The sequence below is a fragment of the Manacus vitellinus genome, unplaced genomic scaffold, assembly GCF_001715985.3.
Source record: "Manacus vitellinus isolate BGI_N305 unplaced genomic scaffold, ASM171598v3 scaffold_126_pilon, whole genome shotgun sequence".
In the NCBI taxonomy this organism is placed as follows: Eukaryota; Metazoa; Chordata; class Aves; order Passeriformes; family Pipridae; genus Manacus; species Manacus vitellinus.
In genome coordinates this window covers 26,636-44,724 of record NW_021938932.1, presented here as the reverse complement: position 1 = coordinate 44,724, position 18,089 = coordinate 26,636, and the positions used below count along the sequence as shown (strand labels likewise).

The 18,089-nt window shown below is 37.0% G+C and overlaps 1 protein-coding gene across 1 annotated transcript in view; it reads right to left on the bottom strand.

Moving 5' to 3' along the window:
- Positions 1-574: 574 nt before the first annotated feature.
- The window catches only part of TFPI (tissue factor pathway inhibitor), a 33,046-nt gene continuing 15,531 nt past the window's right edge, over positions 575-18,089 (bottom strand). Inside the window, exons 3-9 of the mRNA XM_008919347.3 lie at positions 17,603-17,803; positions 11,807-11,845; positions 9,220-9,396; positions 8,057-8,152; positions 7,469-7,561; positions 1,213-1,395; positions 575-863 (exon numbers count right to left, since the gene is read on the bottom strand). Coding sequence (XP_008917595.3) covers positions 766-863; positions 1,213-1,395; positions 7,469-7,561; positions 8,057-8,152; positions 9,220-9,396; positions 11,807-11,845; positions 17,603-17,803 — 887 coding nt within the window. The 3' untranslated portion in view covers positions 575-765. The remainder of the gene's footprint in view (positions 864-1,212; positions 1,396-7,468; positions 7,562-8,056; positions 8,153-9,219; positions 9,397-11,806; positions 11,846-17,602; positions 17,804-18,089) is intronic.

The window sequence follows — 18,089 nt, the reverse complement described above, 5'->3', positions numbered from 1 at the left end:
AGTGTATTAATATCTCACTTCTACTTACCCTCTCATTCTGATATTTAAATGCATAAGTGCTTACATTTTCAGCAGTAAAGCTTAGCCATGAGTCTAGTTCAGTAACAAGGACAAAAGTCAGTGATCCCAGCATATATATTTTTAAACTATTGCAAATATTTGCCACATTGCTTCACACATTTACAGCTTTAACTGTAATCCTTTTATGGGTATTGGTGTGTTAATTCTGATTCATTTTACAATACTGTAATTATATGCACTTCAATGGAGTTAAATCCAGCCTGCATAACCTAAAATAAATGTGATTAAAACAAACCCAGTGTATATTTCCTCTTTATAGCACAGACTTATTTTTTAATGATGGATTGAAACAATCATGTTTGACAAGTGATGATTCTTTGACAGGCATTATGCTTTCTTTAGCACAAAAATAGAATTCAAAAAGAATAATGGGGTAATAAAGTGAATTTGAATCTTGTCTACATTTTAACCATTATGAGTTATATACTCACACAGCCTGTTGACCTGTTGCAGCTCCGACAATTATATACAACCAAACTACAATTTAAAAGCCTTTATCAAAGTAAAAGGTAACATTTATTAACATGAATGAGGAATACATAATAAAAATTTAAGTAGCTTAATAATATATAATCAAAATAATCAGGACAGTAAATATATTTTAGTGATGTACACTGAAGGCTTTCATTCACAGGTGAAGAGCAGTTTACTTCACGTTTCCATAAAAATCAAAGTTGTATTCTTTCAGGGATGATTTCCTCTCCCAGAGCCTTTTACTGACTCTTTCTTTCTTTTCTTCTTGATTTTTATTAACTTTCTTCCACCTCGTTTCTTATTGAATCCTAAAGGTAAAATGAAGTAAGATTAGAAGACATCAGAAGGTTATCAGAAATAAGAGAAAACTCGTCTCAATAAATCTCCTTAAAAAAAAAAAACCATTGTCTTACCTAAAGCCTCCATATGCCTGCCCAATGCCAAGTTGTCTTATTTCTGTTTTTTGTACACTGTACTTTACTGTCCATCTTTCTCTCTCTAGCTCTGCCTCTCTTCTGATTTCCTTTTCCCCTTTCCTAAGACTTTCAACTCTCACATTTTATCAGGCCCGTACTTACTACTGAAAGCAGCAAGACTGTGTCAATGTGCATAATATTTACCTCTTGTGATAGTCTGGGGCAGTATCACTTCCCATACCTTTCCTGCAGATCCTCAAACACGACTTTCTGGAGGTGAAATTGTTCTCATTCCCACCACAGCCGCTGTAGCTGAACGGGTGGCATCTTCCACTCGAGTGGTTGTAGAAAAATCTCAACTCTTTGGCTCTACAAAGTCCTCTGTCCATAGGGGTCATGCAGAAAGAAGGGATAGAAGGTGGTTCTAGAAATACCAAGAAAAACAAGGTTAGAGACTGCAGTGTATCAGTTTTCTGTTACGTCAATATTATTTGAAATTTATGCAGAATTTACCGGCAAATTTAATTCCTCCCTCCTGAAAATCCAGGACACTTCACAAATAAGCATCTTTGTATTAATGATTACAAAAAAATAGCACAGTAAATGTTATCCTGCCTTTGAATTTCCAGCCAAAGCTTACCTGAGAGTTACAGCTTTGCCTATATAGTTAGTGAAAAAATTGCCTTTTCTCTTATAGGAGATAGCACTCAGACACAGTTAGAGGAGGTTCAGTATTTGCAGCAAGTGAAGTGAATTAAAAGAAACCTGGACAGCTTTAAGAATATGGTGAACATTTCTGATAATTAATGGAGGGAATTACTGTTAGACATTCTGAAACCAAAAAGAAGGTAAAAGTACCCAGCATTTCCAATGTAAGATTCAGAACCTTAACACTGGGGTTGTTGAATGACCACAGAAAGCTTGACCTAAGGAACAGAAGTTGGTCTGTGAGAAAACACTGAGCACCTACAAAAAAACAGCTTGTAATTCACAGAATAAAAAAGGATTGAACGTGAAGAATAAGTGCACAAATCAGGGAGCTGCTGGTGTGTTAGTGCTGCATTAGGATTTTACCATTCCAGGGAGCAGGCTGGTGTTTGTTTCTCCATGGTCACTGTAAGTGAGAGTTTGAGAACTGAAACTCTGGGAGGTGAACCTGAGGTATCCAGAGTGCCTGGGCACTGGAACAAACTCAAGAAGCAAGTCCATAAACTCGAAAGAACTCCATCATCTGTTGCCCTGGAGTGACTCACATACAAAATCAGAACTGGTACAAGTGATGCACAGGAAGCAAGAAGATGAGTGGGAGCCACTCTGCCATCAGTGCAGGATCCAAAGGAGTGAGGAGAGTGAGGAGTGCCACTGTCCTTCAGGAAGCAGCAGAATTGAGGGAGCTGAGATCCCAGTGCATAAAAGGAAACGTGAAGCCTCTTGCAGATACAAAGTCAGGTAGAAGTGATTCAGTTAAAAAAGAAAGTAAAATTCTTAGGGAATTATTTGGGTTTCAGCAGAGCTGAAGAAAATCCGTGGCCAAAAAAGCTGGCGAGTTGCTGAAAGCAAGAAGTTATGGATTAACCTGGACAATTCAAGAGGCTGACAAGAACATATCTAGAAATGACATGATACATCTTATGTGTTTTATGTGTACTACACCTGCTAAAAAAAGTTCATTTGACAAGTATAATAATAGCTGAACTGTCCTGGTGAAAAAGTATGAACAATTGCTGGGAAATAAATAGAATGGTGATTTATGGAAAGCTAAGGCAGTAAAATGAAATTAGTAACATATTTGAAGGTGTTTTAGCAACATCATACTATCCAAAGAAGAATTCTGAAATTCCAAAATGGGGTGAGTTGGTTTTTCAAGATAGACTAAGTTAGTTTCAAGTTATAAAATGATCACTACTTAATTTCTTTTTATAACTGTGACAGTACCGAAAGATTAAGTTTCACTCTGCATCCAGAGCAGAAGTCCCCAACATGGTACAATGTATATTAAATCTACTGTTTTATTTACAGTGAGGATGGTAGTTAAGTTCACTGAGGCAGTGCTTTTGGTACTGCTCTATCTGAGAACTCCTGGGCGTGGGATAATTTAATTTCTCTCTAGCTAAAGAGGATGTTAGTTTTCAAAGCAAGTGTTCAGCGACATTAAAAACAAGCTTACCTATTTTAACCTGATAATTTCTGAACCTAAAAAGAACAAGAAGGCTTGCCAGTGAGGAAAGGGCCAAAGAGCACAGGTTTGCTAATTATAGAAGAGAATTTAAATATACACTTCGTAATGTAAATTACTTATCTGTTGTGTGGAATTCTCCAGTGAGTCCACAGTCCCCTCATGAAGGAGCTCTCACAATGACTGCAAGTTTTGGGGGAACCATGGGCTGCCTATGTATGAACAATGCAACGGGCAGAGAAGCGTCCAAATGCTATTCAGGATCCCTTTTGTACGCCTCCAAAAATTATACAGATCTTTGTCTAGATGATTGTTAGTTGAATGCCCCAGACACAAAACACTGTTCCTGTTTATCTTCAGAATATCTGCCTATTCTTCACTCTCACAGAAGCAACCACAGAAGCAATCCAGGAAGAAAACCTCTTAATTTTGCCACATGGAGCCATTTTTTTCTATAAAACAATCTATGAAAATAAAAATTAAATTACTCATCGTGATTTCCTGTCTGCTGAAGATCATAAAAATTCTGAATTGATTTTAACATACCGACCACTAAAAGACCTGTTAACTTCAAGTTACTGCAAACATAAAATATGGACTGTGTCATGCCCAGCTCAACATCTCCACTGGCAGGACAATTTGTAAGCCTGTGAGCCAGGATGTAAGCACAGTCACTGGAGCATTAGATGCAGCTAAGTTTTCTCTGTTCAGCTCCAGCTTCCAACACAGTAAGTTTAGATATTATGCCTGTTCTGGAGTTTCTGTCTCAAATATTTTGATCTTACAACCTCATTTTTCTGAGAGCTGTTGAAAAGTTCTCTCTCCTGCTCTTTCTGTGAAGAAAAAAAAAAAATGAAAGAAGCAAAAATCCCACAACCCACAAAACTACACAAAAAGGAAAGGGTACAGACTGAAAAGAGTAAAAAAAAAAAAAATAAAGTGTCCTGCTATCATAATTGTTTTCCCCAATCTAATCATTACGGTTTTATGAATTACAGATACCAACTTTATTGAGAGACTACTTGACATAGAAATGCTGGTTTTAACTCTATTTTTTTCTCAATTTAAAGTACATTTCAGCAGGTTGGGGTTTTTTTCCACAGTGTAAGTGGCATTACTCATTCCATTACATAACTCATTACATGTTAACATCAAGTGGATCATACAAACCCAGAAATTATTAAATCTCATTAAATGCTTTCTAACTTTTTTTATACGTACAGCTACATGGCCTGTCCTCTGGTCTTTGATGCAATTTCTGTTTATCCAAAATGTCTGATTTAAACCTGTTTTAAATCTCCAATATCAAGCTCATAAACTTGGGTTTGCAATGAATATTATTGGCCAAAATCACATGACATTGGTCAGGCCATGCACGGGCACAGGAAAAAACAATTTCATATGATTCAAGTTCATATAAACAAATGGCAAATGAAATCTTCCAAGCTGGGTTAGTCAAATACTTTCAGGTGTAAGGTTTTTTTCTGGAAAATTACAATACAGCTAAATACAAAGTGTTTCTCAGGAATATAATTCCATCAAAAACTTTTGAAGGAAATGAGACCTTGGAACCCACCTCACATGGAGTTTTGGAACTGGAGCTCTGAAGGAGCTTCTCAGTCAGGTTTCAGGTTTTATAACAGCAAAATACAGTGTAGATTTTTCTATTATCTTTTATTTTTGTTACTCCTTTTTCTTGATGTTTTGACTGATTTTTGCTTTGGTGAGAGAATAAAACCCTAAACTGCAATATCTGATTTTTTTTTTTCTGAAAAAAATAGGCCAACTAATTATATACAATCAGCAGTAGATAAAGAAGGCTATAGTTCTTACCTGTAAAAAGACTCTTGTGCCTAACCCTTCACTGCTACCTAAACAATCTGTGTGTATGGTTTAAGATTCAACTCTTATAATACAGTCTTTTTTTGGATCCCAGACACCCCCCTCTCGGTGTGAATGGATGACAATGAACAGCTAATTAATCTCACTACAAAGGAAATTTGAAATTATCTTGGTGAGCAGGGTGAAAGAGAACACAGCGAGCACTATTTCTCACTGGACACAGGTATGTCACTTCCATAAAGCTTCAGATTTATTGCCAGGTTTTTTGATACGTGCAGGCTTCTGTTTCTCATTTCTGCTCACAGCAGAGCGAAAATAAAAGAATCTTCAAGGAGCCAGGCTCAAAATCACGAGTCATCTGCACTTGAGAGCGCTCTGCAGGTATAAATTGGTGCAGACCCACCGCAGCAAACACAGCTCTGCCAATTCACATCAGCAAAAGGTGTGACCCTGACTCAGAGGAGCACCAACAGGACCCACATCTCTGTGCTATTCCGCATTTGCCAAGGAGAAAATCGACTTTCGATCCTCTAACCCACTCAAAACTCGCAAATCAAACGTAGGTAAAGCACTTTCAATTTTCCACCGCAGATCACTTTATGTAATCTAAAAAATGAAGCTTTGATTCTTAGCTTCAGTTTTTCTTAACTTCTCCAGAAAAAAAAAATTATTTTAGATATTGCAGCAGAGTAAGACCAGAACAATCTTCACCCTCTGAAGAAAGTTCACTGCTGGAAGTCCTAGAAATTTCATGTTTTTACATATGGTTTGTTTAGTTTGGCCACAGAACAGTTTAATTTTCTGAAGATCAAGGACTATGTTGGAAGTCTAATAATCTTATGTTGTTGCAGAGTTATACATACCACTAATAATATGGGGTTTTTTTTCCTGAAATCAAGATGGAATAGCATGTCAGTTTTGAGGTAAGGTATCCTATGAGAGAACTCCTTGCAAAAGTGTTTTATTTTTTTCTAATAGTCTTAGTTTAATTTTTATGAATTAATCAAATGAAATTAATTTAATTTAATTGACTTAATGTAAATTTAATGAAAGTAAATGTAATTTTTTAATGTTCTTGTTAAAAAACCCCCTAAATACAGATAGCCAGGCCAACATACATGCAAAATAAACATTACAGTGGCAGATCAGCTAGACTGACTCTACTGCTGCTTGTTCCTCAATCCCCTGTTCCATCAATCTTCAAATCCTCTCTTTCTCTCACCCTCACCCCTCACCTCTCAAAATCTGCTGTGCAGGAAAATTCTGTATTTCTAACACAGTCAAACCCCCTTCCATTTCCTCTGGGAAAACATAGTTAATCATGCTCCTTTCCTGGTGTAGGTTAGTTCTTTCGAGGATTTGAGGATTCATATTATGACTAAAAACCTTCAAGGAATGTGTATGCCCTAATGTCCCTGGACTTATTACCAGACCTCAAGTAATTCACGTATTTTTCAGTAAAATAAGTTGCCAGAAGCTTTACTGTTTTATATTCATTTGAATAACAGAGGGCATTGATGCTTTTTATGTGGTAAACAAACAATATTACCATAACAGAAAAGAAATTTATACCAACCAAACAGTACATGTGGATCACAGTGCAGGCAGAAAACAAGAGTACAACACACATTAATGCTTTATTAGACACACCATTCCAAGCAAAGAGCACAGGAATGTTATCCTACATGCCCATTATCTTACAGAACATACAAAATGCAAAAACCTCAATGAGCCTCTAAGCCACCACTCAGCCCTCAAAAGTACAAGTGAGTGTAAATGCAAAAAACCAACATAAATACTTGGTAAGACCGCTCAGGCTCTTTCCAACTGTTTGTTGTTTCCTCTTGCACGACTGTGGATCATAAAAATGACATGCCTCAAAATTCAAACACCCTTTACAGCGTGAGCAAGCACCAGTCATCTACAGTGGACAGTGTCCAGCTGCAGAAACTGTTAAAGCCTCTCCCTCCCCAGGAAAGGTCCAGAGTCTCATCTGCATTATTATACATAGTGCAAAAATACCTTGAAGCCACACAAAACTAATTCACACTCAAACCAAAACTGAGTTTAATATGGCCGCAGTGAAAATAAAAATATTATGGTACTATATATATCATACTATTCCATACTCTAAAATCCAAATACAGTTCTTTTTTAATGGATGAGAGGAGTTTTAAATCACTAGCCCAATAGATCACGAAAACATTAATTTTGACTGAAAGAATTCTGCATCACAGCTTTTGCTCTTTTTTTGTATTAATCAGACCTTCTGGAAGTGCTCACTTTTCAAGGAGAACAAGGTGTGGTCAGTCTTCCACTTCCTATATTTATGGAAGATCTGTAAATAGCAATATGTTCCTTTGCTTTGACCTTCTCTGCTTACCAAATCCTTTGACACGGATGAAAGCCCATTCTTTAGTCTTGGATATATCAGAAAACAGGTGGAAATGGAAAAGCAATCCATGTAAAAAAAACTTACCAAAAAAAATTGGAACCTGGTTGTGCTCCTCCTTCGGGGAACTACTGTTCAGAGTGTTGGACTGCTCGTTTGGAGCAGTTGGCAACAAATTTACTAAAAGAAAAAGAAAAGTAGGGGCGAGTGTGAGGTGTGAAGCAGTGATAGGTTAATTAGACACAACCAAGCTCTGAAAATCAGCTGTGATTGGTACCCTTTGGCCTTACTCAATGTCAGCTCTGATACAACTTAAAGAGAACATTTCTTTAAGTCCCAAAGCCATAGAAAGCTGAGGTTGTTAAGGCAACTTTGGGATGGGTTCATTTTTCTTCTTTAATTTTACTGATGTAAGATTTAAATCAAAAATGGTTTGGCAAGGTTATTTTTATGTTGCCAGCAGACATTCTAACCTTTGAATTTGTAAGCTTTTCTCAAAATATTGTGTTACTGACTAGAAAGTGGTTATGGAGCAAGTTTTAGTGTTAATGACTTCACTGTGCTCATGTATTTCAGCTGACACACATGTCTTCAAACAAATGGGAAAAGGAGTGGACAAACCAAAGAGCATCTGCATTAAAGAGTCAATTAGAAACAGCAAAAGTAAATTGTTACCAAAAATCCCAGGGAGCTCTTCAGGTTCTTCTGCTGGGGAACTACTGTTCACAGTGTTAGGATGCTCTTCAACTGTAACAGCTGGCAATAAGTTTGCTAAATGAAAAAAGAAAGGAAAACAATTAGGGGAAAAAAAAGAACCCAAATTGGTATTAATGATTCAATATCTCAAAGATAAAAACTTTCATCTATTTAGACCATGGCAATGGCCCTTAATCCTCTGTTTCCTCTTAGGTATTCACACAAATTTACAAGGAGGTGTTATTTCAGACTAAAGGCAGGGGAAAAAAAAATTATTCTGCAGCTTTTAGTCCAAAAGGTGAAAGTGGAATCAGAGCCCAGGAAGAAATGTTTCAGCAAAGGTAGGGAAAGAGTCCACGGCTCTAGAGGTATAGTTCTTTAAAAAATATTTAAAAAAACAGCTTAGTGTGTCTTTCCTAGTCCAAGTGTGAATAAGCTCGAGTTCCCTTTGCCAAACTGACAGATTATGAAACAGTCCTGGAAAAGGGTCCACTAAAGGCAAGAGAGATAAAAGGGTCTGGAGGCTCTCCATGGGAAAACGTATTCACCCAGGAATAAAGTGAAGTATTCTGTGAGGGGAGAGGAGTTCTGAAGGTTTCTGTATCCTGGTGTGGAACAATTCCTTGGAACTGGTAGGACAAGGAAGAGGTTGAAGGATCTGGGGTCAGTCTGAATGGCTGTTTTTAAGCCTAAGCTGCTCAGCCAGGTCGTTCGGAAGTGAGGGACAGGCCTCCCACGATTCTTTGGTGGGAAATTAGGAACTTACAGTAAGTTTCTAAGACTAGAAATTCCTTTATGGACACCTCTTTCCATTGCAAGACTTGGTTTGAAAAGAATAAATGCGGATGCGTGGGTTAAAAAATATATATTAGTGCTTTACGACATTAAACTGGCAGATTTTAGGGCAGCTGTCATGAGAAAAGTAAAAAAAGGGATCCTGTAATATTAAATAGTGCCTACCAAATATTCGAGTCCAAATATTCTTAATTTTGGTATTTTTATGCTAAAATATGTATCATTACTGTCAATTTTATTGCCACCTCGTGGCACCCTGAGTTGCCTTTTTCCCATGCAAGATGCCTTCGAGACACAGCACTGTTTATGCAAGAGCAAAGCTGAGAACTGTGAAGGCCACAACTTACAGTTTTCTTGGCAGGTAGTCCGGCAGTCTTCCAAATTCCTGAAGTTGTTCTGGTTTCCCAGGCACCCCCCATACTTGAACACTTCACATGACTTTGTCTCCCTGTTGTAGAAATACCTGGTAAAGTAACCTCGGCACACTCCGGGGTCTTTGTCGTGGAAGCAGAACTCGGGTTTTTCTGCAAACAGTGGGAAATGATGAACAAAGTGGGAGAATCAGAAGATTAACACACGTTCCAAGGCAACAGTAGAACTGGAGGAAGTTTATGAAATAAATCTGTAATTTTGATCTAAAGGCCAACTATAAAATAACTGTTACTTTATTGTGCTGCTTTTGTTCTGTATGTAACACCATAATATTACGTGGAGCATTATAGGGATTATTGTATTGCTTTTTTTCCTCTTTTCAAGTAGCCAGTAAATTATATCTTGGAAAATGACAACTAATGATTCCTCCAACGTTGAAGCTTTAACCCGAAAATCAGTTTTTAGTCTGATTTAAAAAAAGAACTGAGTCCAGCTGGAAGTGATTTGTGCATCGAAGCACATTACGTTCGTTGTACTTTATATAGTTGGTTTTTTTAAGTAAATGTAGGACTGTGAATATAAAGGAAGCAATGTTAAAATAGAAGAAAAAATAATAATAAATAATAATAATTTTAAAAATTACAAAAAAGAAAAAAAACTAGCAAAGCATTTTTTCTGTAGTAGTTGACTGTTATAAAAGGATACAGAGACAGAGCAGTTATTCTATAATTTTGCAGTCCCAGTTCTGAGTTTGCAACCAGTAACTACAATATCAACCAAGAAAAAGTTAACAAATGAATACAGTGTAACTGGACTGAGTATCACAGCGTGATATCACGGCTTTTGGCAGGGAAGAAAAGCACACAGCCACACAATAATCCCTGAAAGTCAGCTTCGCACCATATTCCATTTCTTCTTAAAATTATATTCTAAAAATAAAATCATGGAAACTATAATAAACCATCTGCGAAGACATTCTCAAATTCTTGCTCGTAGATACTTTGAAATATGATTCCTGTCTGAGCTGACTTGCAGAGAAAAGTCTATTTAGCCATCATATGAGACAATCATATCAGATGTGACATATAAGAGCCTTCCTTACCTGTAAAAATTCACAAAATATTGAGATTAAACAGGGAGCAGTGGGCTGCCACTTTAGTAAAAATTACTACAAAACAATTACTTTGAAGCTCCTAACATTTTTAGAGTAGATTATCGAGTTACAAAGAAGTTAATCCTATTACATCTACTTTAGCTAAATATATATTCAAATTCATTGCTAGAACAAGATTATTATTAAAAGCAATTAATGCACATCATATATTTATATAAAATATTATTACAGCTCATAACTAGTGCTTTTCCAAGAATTAACTGGCAATATCTTGTATTCCAACTGTTATAAAACTTCATGAACAGCAAGAAATAATTTTCAGAGATCACATGTAAAATTAAATCATTAAAATGTTCTTGGATAAAGTAACAAAATCAATTGCTTTAAGCACTCCTGAACAGTCTAATTTTGAGTGCTCACTACAAATTTCGTTCTCTGCAGGAGGCAGTTACACAGACAGGCAAGACTCTCCCAGAGCTGCACCTATTCTATATTAGGAGACAACAGGAGCTAAAAGTCTTTCATCAAATATTGCACAGCATTGTGAAATAACAGAAAGATTCTTAGACAGATATTTACTGGAAAAGGAAGGCAGATATGGGTATGCAGACTACAGGATTATGACTGATTCTTAAAAACAGATGTTCTTCATTTAAGAACATCCTTATATTAAAATGGTTCTTGCAGAAAAGGGAAATTAAGTCCAAATTAGGTGAGCTCACATCTAACTTTTACAGCCACTTTTGAAGAGAGAATTCATGAAGGCAATATAATCCTAACCACACAAAGCAGTATTATACTTCTAAATGCCATGTCTTTCTCCAGGGACTCAATATGCAAGACTGCATTACTGGAAACAATAGTAAACATGCAATAATGTTGATGGTAGCCATGAGCTGAATTTAACAGGATATGTTCTGGTTTGTCATTAAAAACAGGGAACTAGGGTCAGCCCTTAAAGGAAGCAGTGCCAAACTCTGCAGCATCTGTGGAAAATAAACTTTAGTAACTTCCATAGCATAGAACCATAATTTTATTTTATTTTTTTTTTTTTAATGATTAGGAATGGAAAGGACAGGAGAAAACAGGAAGAGAAAACCATCATCTCAGTATGAAAACCTTCCAAAAAACGTTCTGCAAAGAGAAGGGATTTGCTTATGTTCTGTTTCAAAATGTATGTGCAAATCCTGGCATTTCTACAAGTTGCTAAATGCACACCCATTCAAGCAGTCACAAGTGGAAGGAGGGATGAAGGAGGGTAAGCAGCAAAACAGCAAACTGTCCCTTCAGGAGTGGGAAACTTGCTCCCCTGTTGGATTTGTTACTTTTTTTGTTGCTGTTTTTGTTAGGAGATAGCCTGGAACAATACACAAATAATTTAACAAAAGAGGCTAATAAATACCTTGTTGTTGTATAAGAGTCTTAGATCACTATGTAAATGTAATTACCTTTCTTAATTCGTGCTGCCACCTTCTTCCCAGACAATTCTGCAATATAAATTAAAAAAAAAAGTATTTAGGAAAGGCAGACATGTTAAGTCTCACCTGTGATGCCATTGAGTTTGGCAGTGACAATGAGCACCGAGGAGGAAGAATACAACAGCTCTTCCCTTTCTTTTTTCCCTTTATTAGAGAAGTAGCACGAAAGCTTGTTCTGGAGGGCTGAAGTGTCATTTCCTTTGTATGAGAAGTCCTGCTAGATTGGAAACCTGAGGGTATGGAATGTACTGAAATCAAACTATTCCAATATTGAATTGAACCAGGGAATTACTGTTCTTGGATCCAGAGGCCCTCATTATGTAGCCTTGCTTCCCTAAAGGGGAGTAATTAGCAGACTAACAACCCAACTGCTGTAGATCCCACTGCTGCTCGTGGCTTTGGACAGGACCTGTGAGACATTAAGAGTTCCCTCCTGCTGTCCAAGTCCCTTTGCTGTGCTGTGGAGTGCCTGAGTGAAGTTTTCATCATGCTGTTTGTGATATTAAGGCCCATTCAGCCAAGTATCTCCAACTGTCTTTAGGGTTGTATGGGTGGCAAGTTGTTTGCACTGTTCTCTCAGGGCACAATCAGCACTGCAGAAGTTGCTATTGTCATTTTTAATGCAGGAGCCTGGGTTTTATCTTATCAGCTCAACGAACTGGATAGCTGAATGCAACCCCAAATTCCTTTTCAGTGGTGGAAAACAAACCTTCTTCCCCTTCTAGGAGACTCTCTAATCATTAAATCACAAAGGAGTCCATGGGAAGATTGTCTCAACCAATGCCCACGAAAGGCTGACAAGAGAATAGCGACCAAGGAGAGCTGATGCATTTTCTATTACAGAGATACTTTGCAAGGCAAATAAAATAGCAGCTCCTGGACTTCACCTCTTAATTGCATTGCTTCATAATTCTAGTTTTGTATTGTACTGCCCTCATGTGCTATAATTCTACCACGGTTTTCTCTGGAAACATGCTGGTGTTGCATTTTCAAAGCAAATCTGTGAGGTACAGATTCTGTCGTGATACATTTTTCCTTCCACCTTTGGGACAATGCAGCTGGAATCCTTCAAAAAAATATTATTTAAAGGCCTGACATGCATTTTAGAGTGATATAACATTTCTCTGAGCACACTTCCAGCTTTTCCTGTTAGTAGGAGTCTTTGCCTTCAGCGTTTAAAGGTTTAAACCCATGACCTAAACTACAGACACACACCAGGTCATCTCACTAATCAGCTGTCCCCTTCAGGGCAAAACCAGCAATCATATTTTGGCACATGATCTCTACTCTTCTGGCAGAGAACAGGAGAAATTTATTGTGAGTTTATACAGGCCTAGAATCTTTTAATCTCCCTACCATGTCAACAGTGTCTTTTTGCTTCTGGTCTCAGTTAAAATGCCAAATCCACGTCTGAGTTAATGTCTTCTTTGTAAACAAACTGCATTTCTGAGTAGATTTTCTCTATAAATAATAGAATTGCTGTCATGACCAGAACCATTTATCAGTAATTATTTTCCAAAGTTAGAAGGTTAAGTAGCCTAAAATGTATATTCATTGCCTTGAAAATTAGGACCTTTGTGCTAGTGATGACAACTGTGATTCTACTTATATCCAGTAAACTGGATATAAGTATCCAGTAAATGAAGCATATAGGCAAATGCCTCTTAAAATTAGGTTTTTTGTTCCCTGAAGGAGTGAGTATTGGGCACAAGAAACAAAAAATACAGCTGATTTCCAGGAAACTTGAGTCAGAAGTAGGCTTCTTGAATCTGAACCCTGCCTTTGAGAGTGGCCAACCTGCAGCTGGGCTCTCTGAACTCTGTTGTACTGATCTCAATCAATTCTGTCTTTGGTGATTTATTCATTCCAAAAATGTTTAAAAGTTATCCTGATCTGGTAATTCACTCATGTTGGCTCATTTATTCTTGTAGTTGTGCTGAATATTGAAAATCAAACACTTTGATTATTTACATTATTTCATCTGAATTTATATATATATATATATATTACATAGCTTCCCTTTAGCTTATTTTTATCTTGATCTTCACATCCTTCACAGTGATAATTTAGTATCTCAGATTTTTCTTTATTTCAAACACTTAGGAATCACTCATACTATTTTTTCTATACTGATTTCTTCAGTTACTAAATAGTGATCTTCCTACAATAATAAATATGTAAGCATAAGTAAGATGAATATAACTATACACTACAAGACTGGACAGACAGAGCTAGTTTTAACAAAAAGAATTTACATAATTATATTGGTGTTTACTGTATCATGTTAGCAAAAGTGGTTAGCATACTTAATTCTGTTAGTAAAAGTGCTTTACACCTGATGGCTGACAGCATACTGTATATGACACCAAGCTATTTTAATCAGCTGTTATTCATTCAGAGAATACAGAAATTATGAGCCTTTATTGCTCCAGTTCCTCCAAGCAGATGTAACTCTTGTAGAGTCTTGGATCCCTGTTATTCATACACAGAAAACTAAACTTGGGCTGAGTACCAAGATGTAGACACTAAGCCAGTTCTCATTCTAAATAACTCTCAGTTTTATACTACAGTTATGCAAAATATATGCCAGTACAGGACTGGGTCCAGAAGATCTGTCTCAGATCTTGATCCAACAAATATGTCACAATCAAAACAAGACTATTATTCAAAATAGCAACATCAGATTGAAGAAATAATTCGATAAATCTTCACTCGTGGCACCTGATCTTGACTTTTGGACACTTCATTCCTAATTCTTCATCTATCAACCCTGCATTTTTGCCCCTCATCCCTCTGTTTTAGCCTTTAAATTGAAATTTTGGACAAACACTCCAAACTACCAGCAAGTCACCTGTTTGGGATGAGATACTGGAAGTCCTGCAAACAACCCTGCTCCAAGCAGAGATGCTGTGGGTCCTGCTGAAACCCAGAACTAAATACCAGACACAAATTACCAAAAACCAGCCCGATGTCAGAAAAAGAAGAGTTATTTCACATCCTGGATTCCAGGTCCTTCTGACATTGAATAGTAATCAAAGAAAAACAACTTTTAATTTTTTAACTCGAGAGATTGTATTCATTCAACTTTGTGGAGTCATAACTAGAAACACATTAATCACAATTTTCTAAACAAAACACTGTAGGAGTGAAAAAGTGCCTTTTAAGTTTTTTTTTTTAGAATGATAATGCCAACACTAATTTTTAAGCTTGGATGTTTATATTAACTGTGGAGTTCAGCTACCAGTTTCATTAATTTCTGGGCTGAAAATTTAATGAATATGGAAAAGAACTTTTAAGCTGGTTGTCCAAAAGGGGAAAAAAAGTGTCTGTTAAATGCATGATACAAATTTACAACTCATGGAAACCGTATGACAAAGGAAAAGCTTGTCAGTCCAGAAAGTCCTTTTATAGATAAACAGAAAATTACCATGCAAAGAACTAATGCCAAAGTTTGAGTAATTTGTAACCATTTAAAATTACATTAATCTGACTTGAATGCTTCAGGCAGGACTTTTGATGGGACAATTTGTAGCAATGTAAGAATAAAACAGCAGGAGTAGAAAAGGAGCAAAACAGTATTTTTGTGTTTGTTTTCTTTACTGGTTAAGCATAGCCCTGATCTTCCATTCCTCTGTAATGAATTTCTTCTTTGATTTTCTGCCCAGAACTGTCATCTGCTCCCATGTAATAGCCTGTTATGACAATTTTAAAACATATTAAATGAATTCTGTCTTACTTTAATATCTTTTTTGTTTTTTCTTTTACACTCAGGTGTGAAGAATCCAAGACACCTGTAGTGTAGTCTGGAGAACAAACTGCACTGTGAACAACTTTTATCTTAACTAATTTTTAAAAAAAACAAATACAGGTAAGTGAGCACCAGAATAATCTGCACTTCCAGTAGTATCTGAGACTTCAACATAAACAGTAAATGATTCAGTGATGTAAAGATCTTTCCCTTCTCAGCCAGTTCAGGAAGAGTTGGCTTCAGATCCATTTCAGATTCAAGTAGGACAGAGTTTTGTTGGGTTTTTTTTGTGTGTGTTTGCATTTAGGGCAAGATGTTTATATTCAGGAAGATGCTTTTCTGAATGTGTCATCTTTTTTTATTTACTTTTCTTTTTACTTGAAATGCTAGATTATATTACTTAGGAACTAAGGAATTGTGTGCTTCATATAATTCTTCCCTGATAGCATGTCATTTTAAGAGATACCTTATTTTAATATCATTAGCACTGCGTTTACCCATGTAGGACACTGAAAACAAAGCAAAACTGTGACTGATTATTGCCACTTCTTCCCTGGGGCACACCTGGTCTCTGAGGCTCCTTAGGAGATCTTGCCAGAAGCCATCAAAAGATAAGTCTCAAAATTAATCCTTAGAGTAAAATGCACTGCAGAACTGCCATTCACTTAAAAAAGTGGAGCCCTCTCATCTTTTCCACTTAGACAAGATGTGATTGGAATTTTGTGGTGTAGAGACAGGTTTATCTGCATGTATTTGTTTAAAAGCAAACCATAATTCAACAGAAATGCATGGTGGCACCAGCAGATCAGAAAACAGGGGTGAATGGTGAACAATGCCTGGACCAATCTGGGTAGGTAAGAAAGCAACCATGCTTTACTCCATAAATGGTAAACACTATTGGAAAATGGCAATTCCTGGTAATTTTTATTAGGAAATACAGGTGTATTTGAAGCAGATAATGTAACAGATTTAAGGCCTGATCTAAATACTGTGTAGATGTGAATTCTGGAAAGGAAAAAAAATAGGTGGGAGACATTTATGACAGTCAAAGCACGATGCTATAAATTAGCTTGTTGTATATACAGCCTGTTTTGGTCAGGAAGCCCGAATAGGAGCTTCTGAAATCAATTTTCTAATCTGAAATTTCTTGCAAGTACTTTTTGGTAAGCTCTATGAACTTACTGTGCTAATCCTAGAAGACACAAATTTACATCCTGCAAATCAATTCGGTGCCTACAGCGCCTCAGCAGATTTCCAGTTTTACTGGAAGGCCCAGGGCTACAATAAATTATGAAAACAGGGCAAACAAAATAACATCTACCAAGATCTGCATAGCAGGAGGGTGCTACCAGGGCATATCACTGATAGGCAGCAGAGAGTGCCTACTTAATTACAACGTTCATTTTAAATTCCAAAATCAGCATTCATAAGGCCCTTTGTGAATATTGCTCTGTGTCACATGTTAAATTCCATTTTCCTCTTTCTAATGATTAATTGATGAGATTTCAATAAAACTGAGCTGACAAATGGCTGCAACTGACATTTTTAATGAGAATTATCTACTACTGTAGTTTTAATTATGTTGAAACATAGAAGATGTCCAAGATTTTGGACAGCTTCCATCAGCTTTTCAAGTGAAGGAGAAACCTGGGATCAAAAATTGCATTAGATACTCCGAAAGCAACAAAGAACATCTGTGCTTCCCACCAGCTTAGCCCAGCCTCAAAATTAATTTCACATGGATTCTAGCTAGAAACTAAGCTTTCTTGTATCAGTGTCTCTATTCCAGAGGTACATTAAATCAAGTCTCACTTAAATTTCCAAATCCTGAATGTTTGCTTGCAGAATGTAAAATAATTCACGTGACTCCAACCTACTTGGGAACATAATCAGAGGAACCACATTTCTGTATTAGTGGGAACTGAAGAGAGCCTCTTCTTCCAAACTTCACGTGGTTTGTGAACAAGAACCAACAGACGCAAAAGAACTGATAGGAGGGTAAGAGAATGGGTACTGGCCTGTTACCACACACTTCTTCTGACATTCTTCCAGCGTCAGGAAGTTGTTCTCGTTGCCGTGGCACCCACCGTACTCAAACACTTCACACTGACGGGTTTGAATATTGAAGAAGTAGCGCACATGGATGGCTTTGCACGGGCCATCATCTGCTTTCATGGCACACACCGAGTGCCCAAGTATCAGTGGGGGCAAGGCAGCACCTGTAATACAGGAGAGAAGCAGAATAACTGTTAGTAAGTTCGTTTGCTTTGTTTGCTTACATAGTGTAACTTCAATACGACACTGCTCGTGTTTTCTGCCGGAGAGGCACCGCACCACATCTGTCTGCAGCGCTCTGGACACACTGAACAGATGTAAAAACAAAAAACATCATCTGGGCTGCAACACAAATTCCATTCGATCAAACCAAACGTGTGGTTTCAATTTGCAACCCAAACAGCTCATATTATAAGCTCGAACTCCTCATCACAAACCTCGAAATAGCTG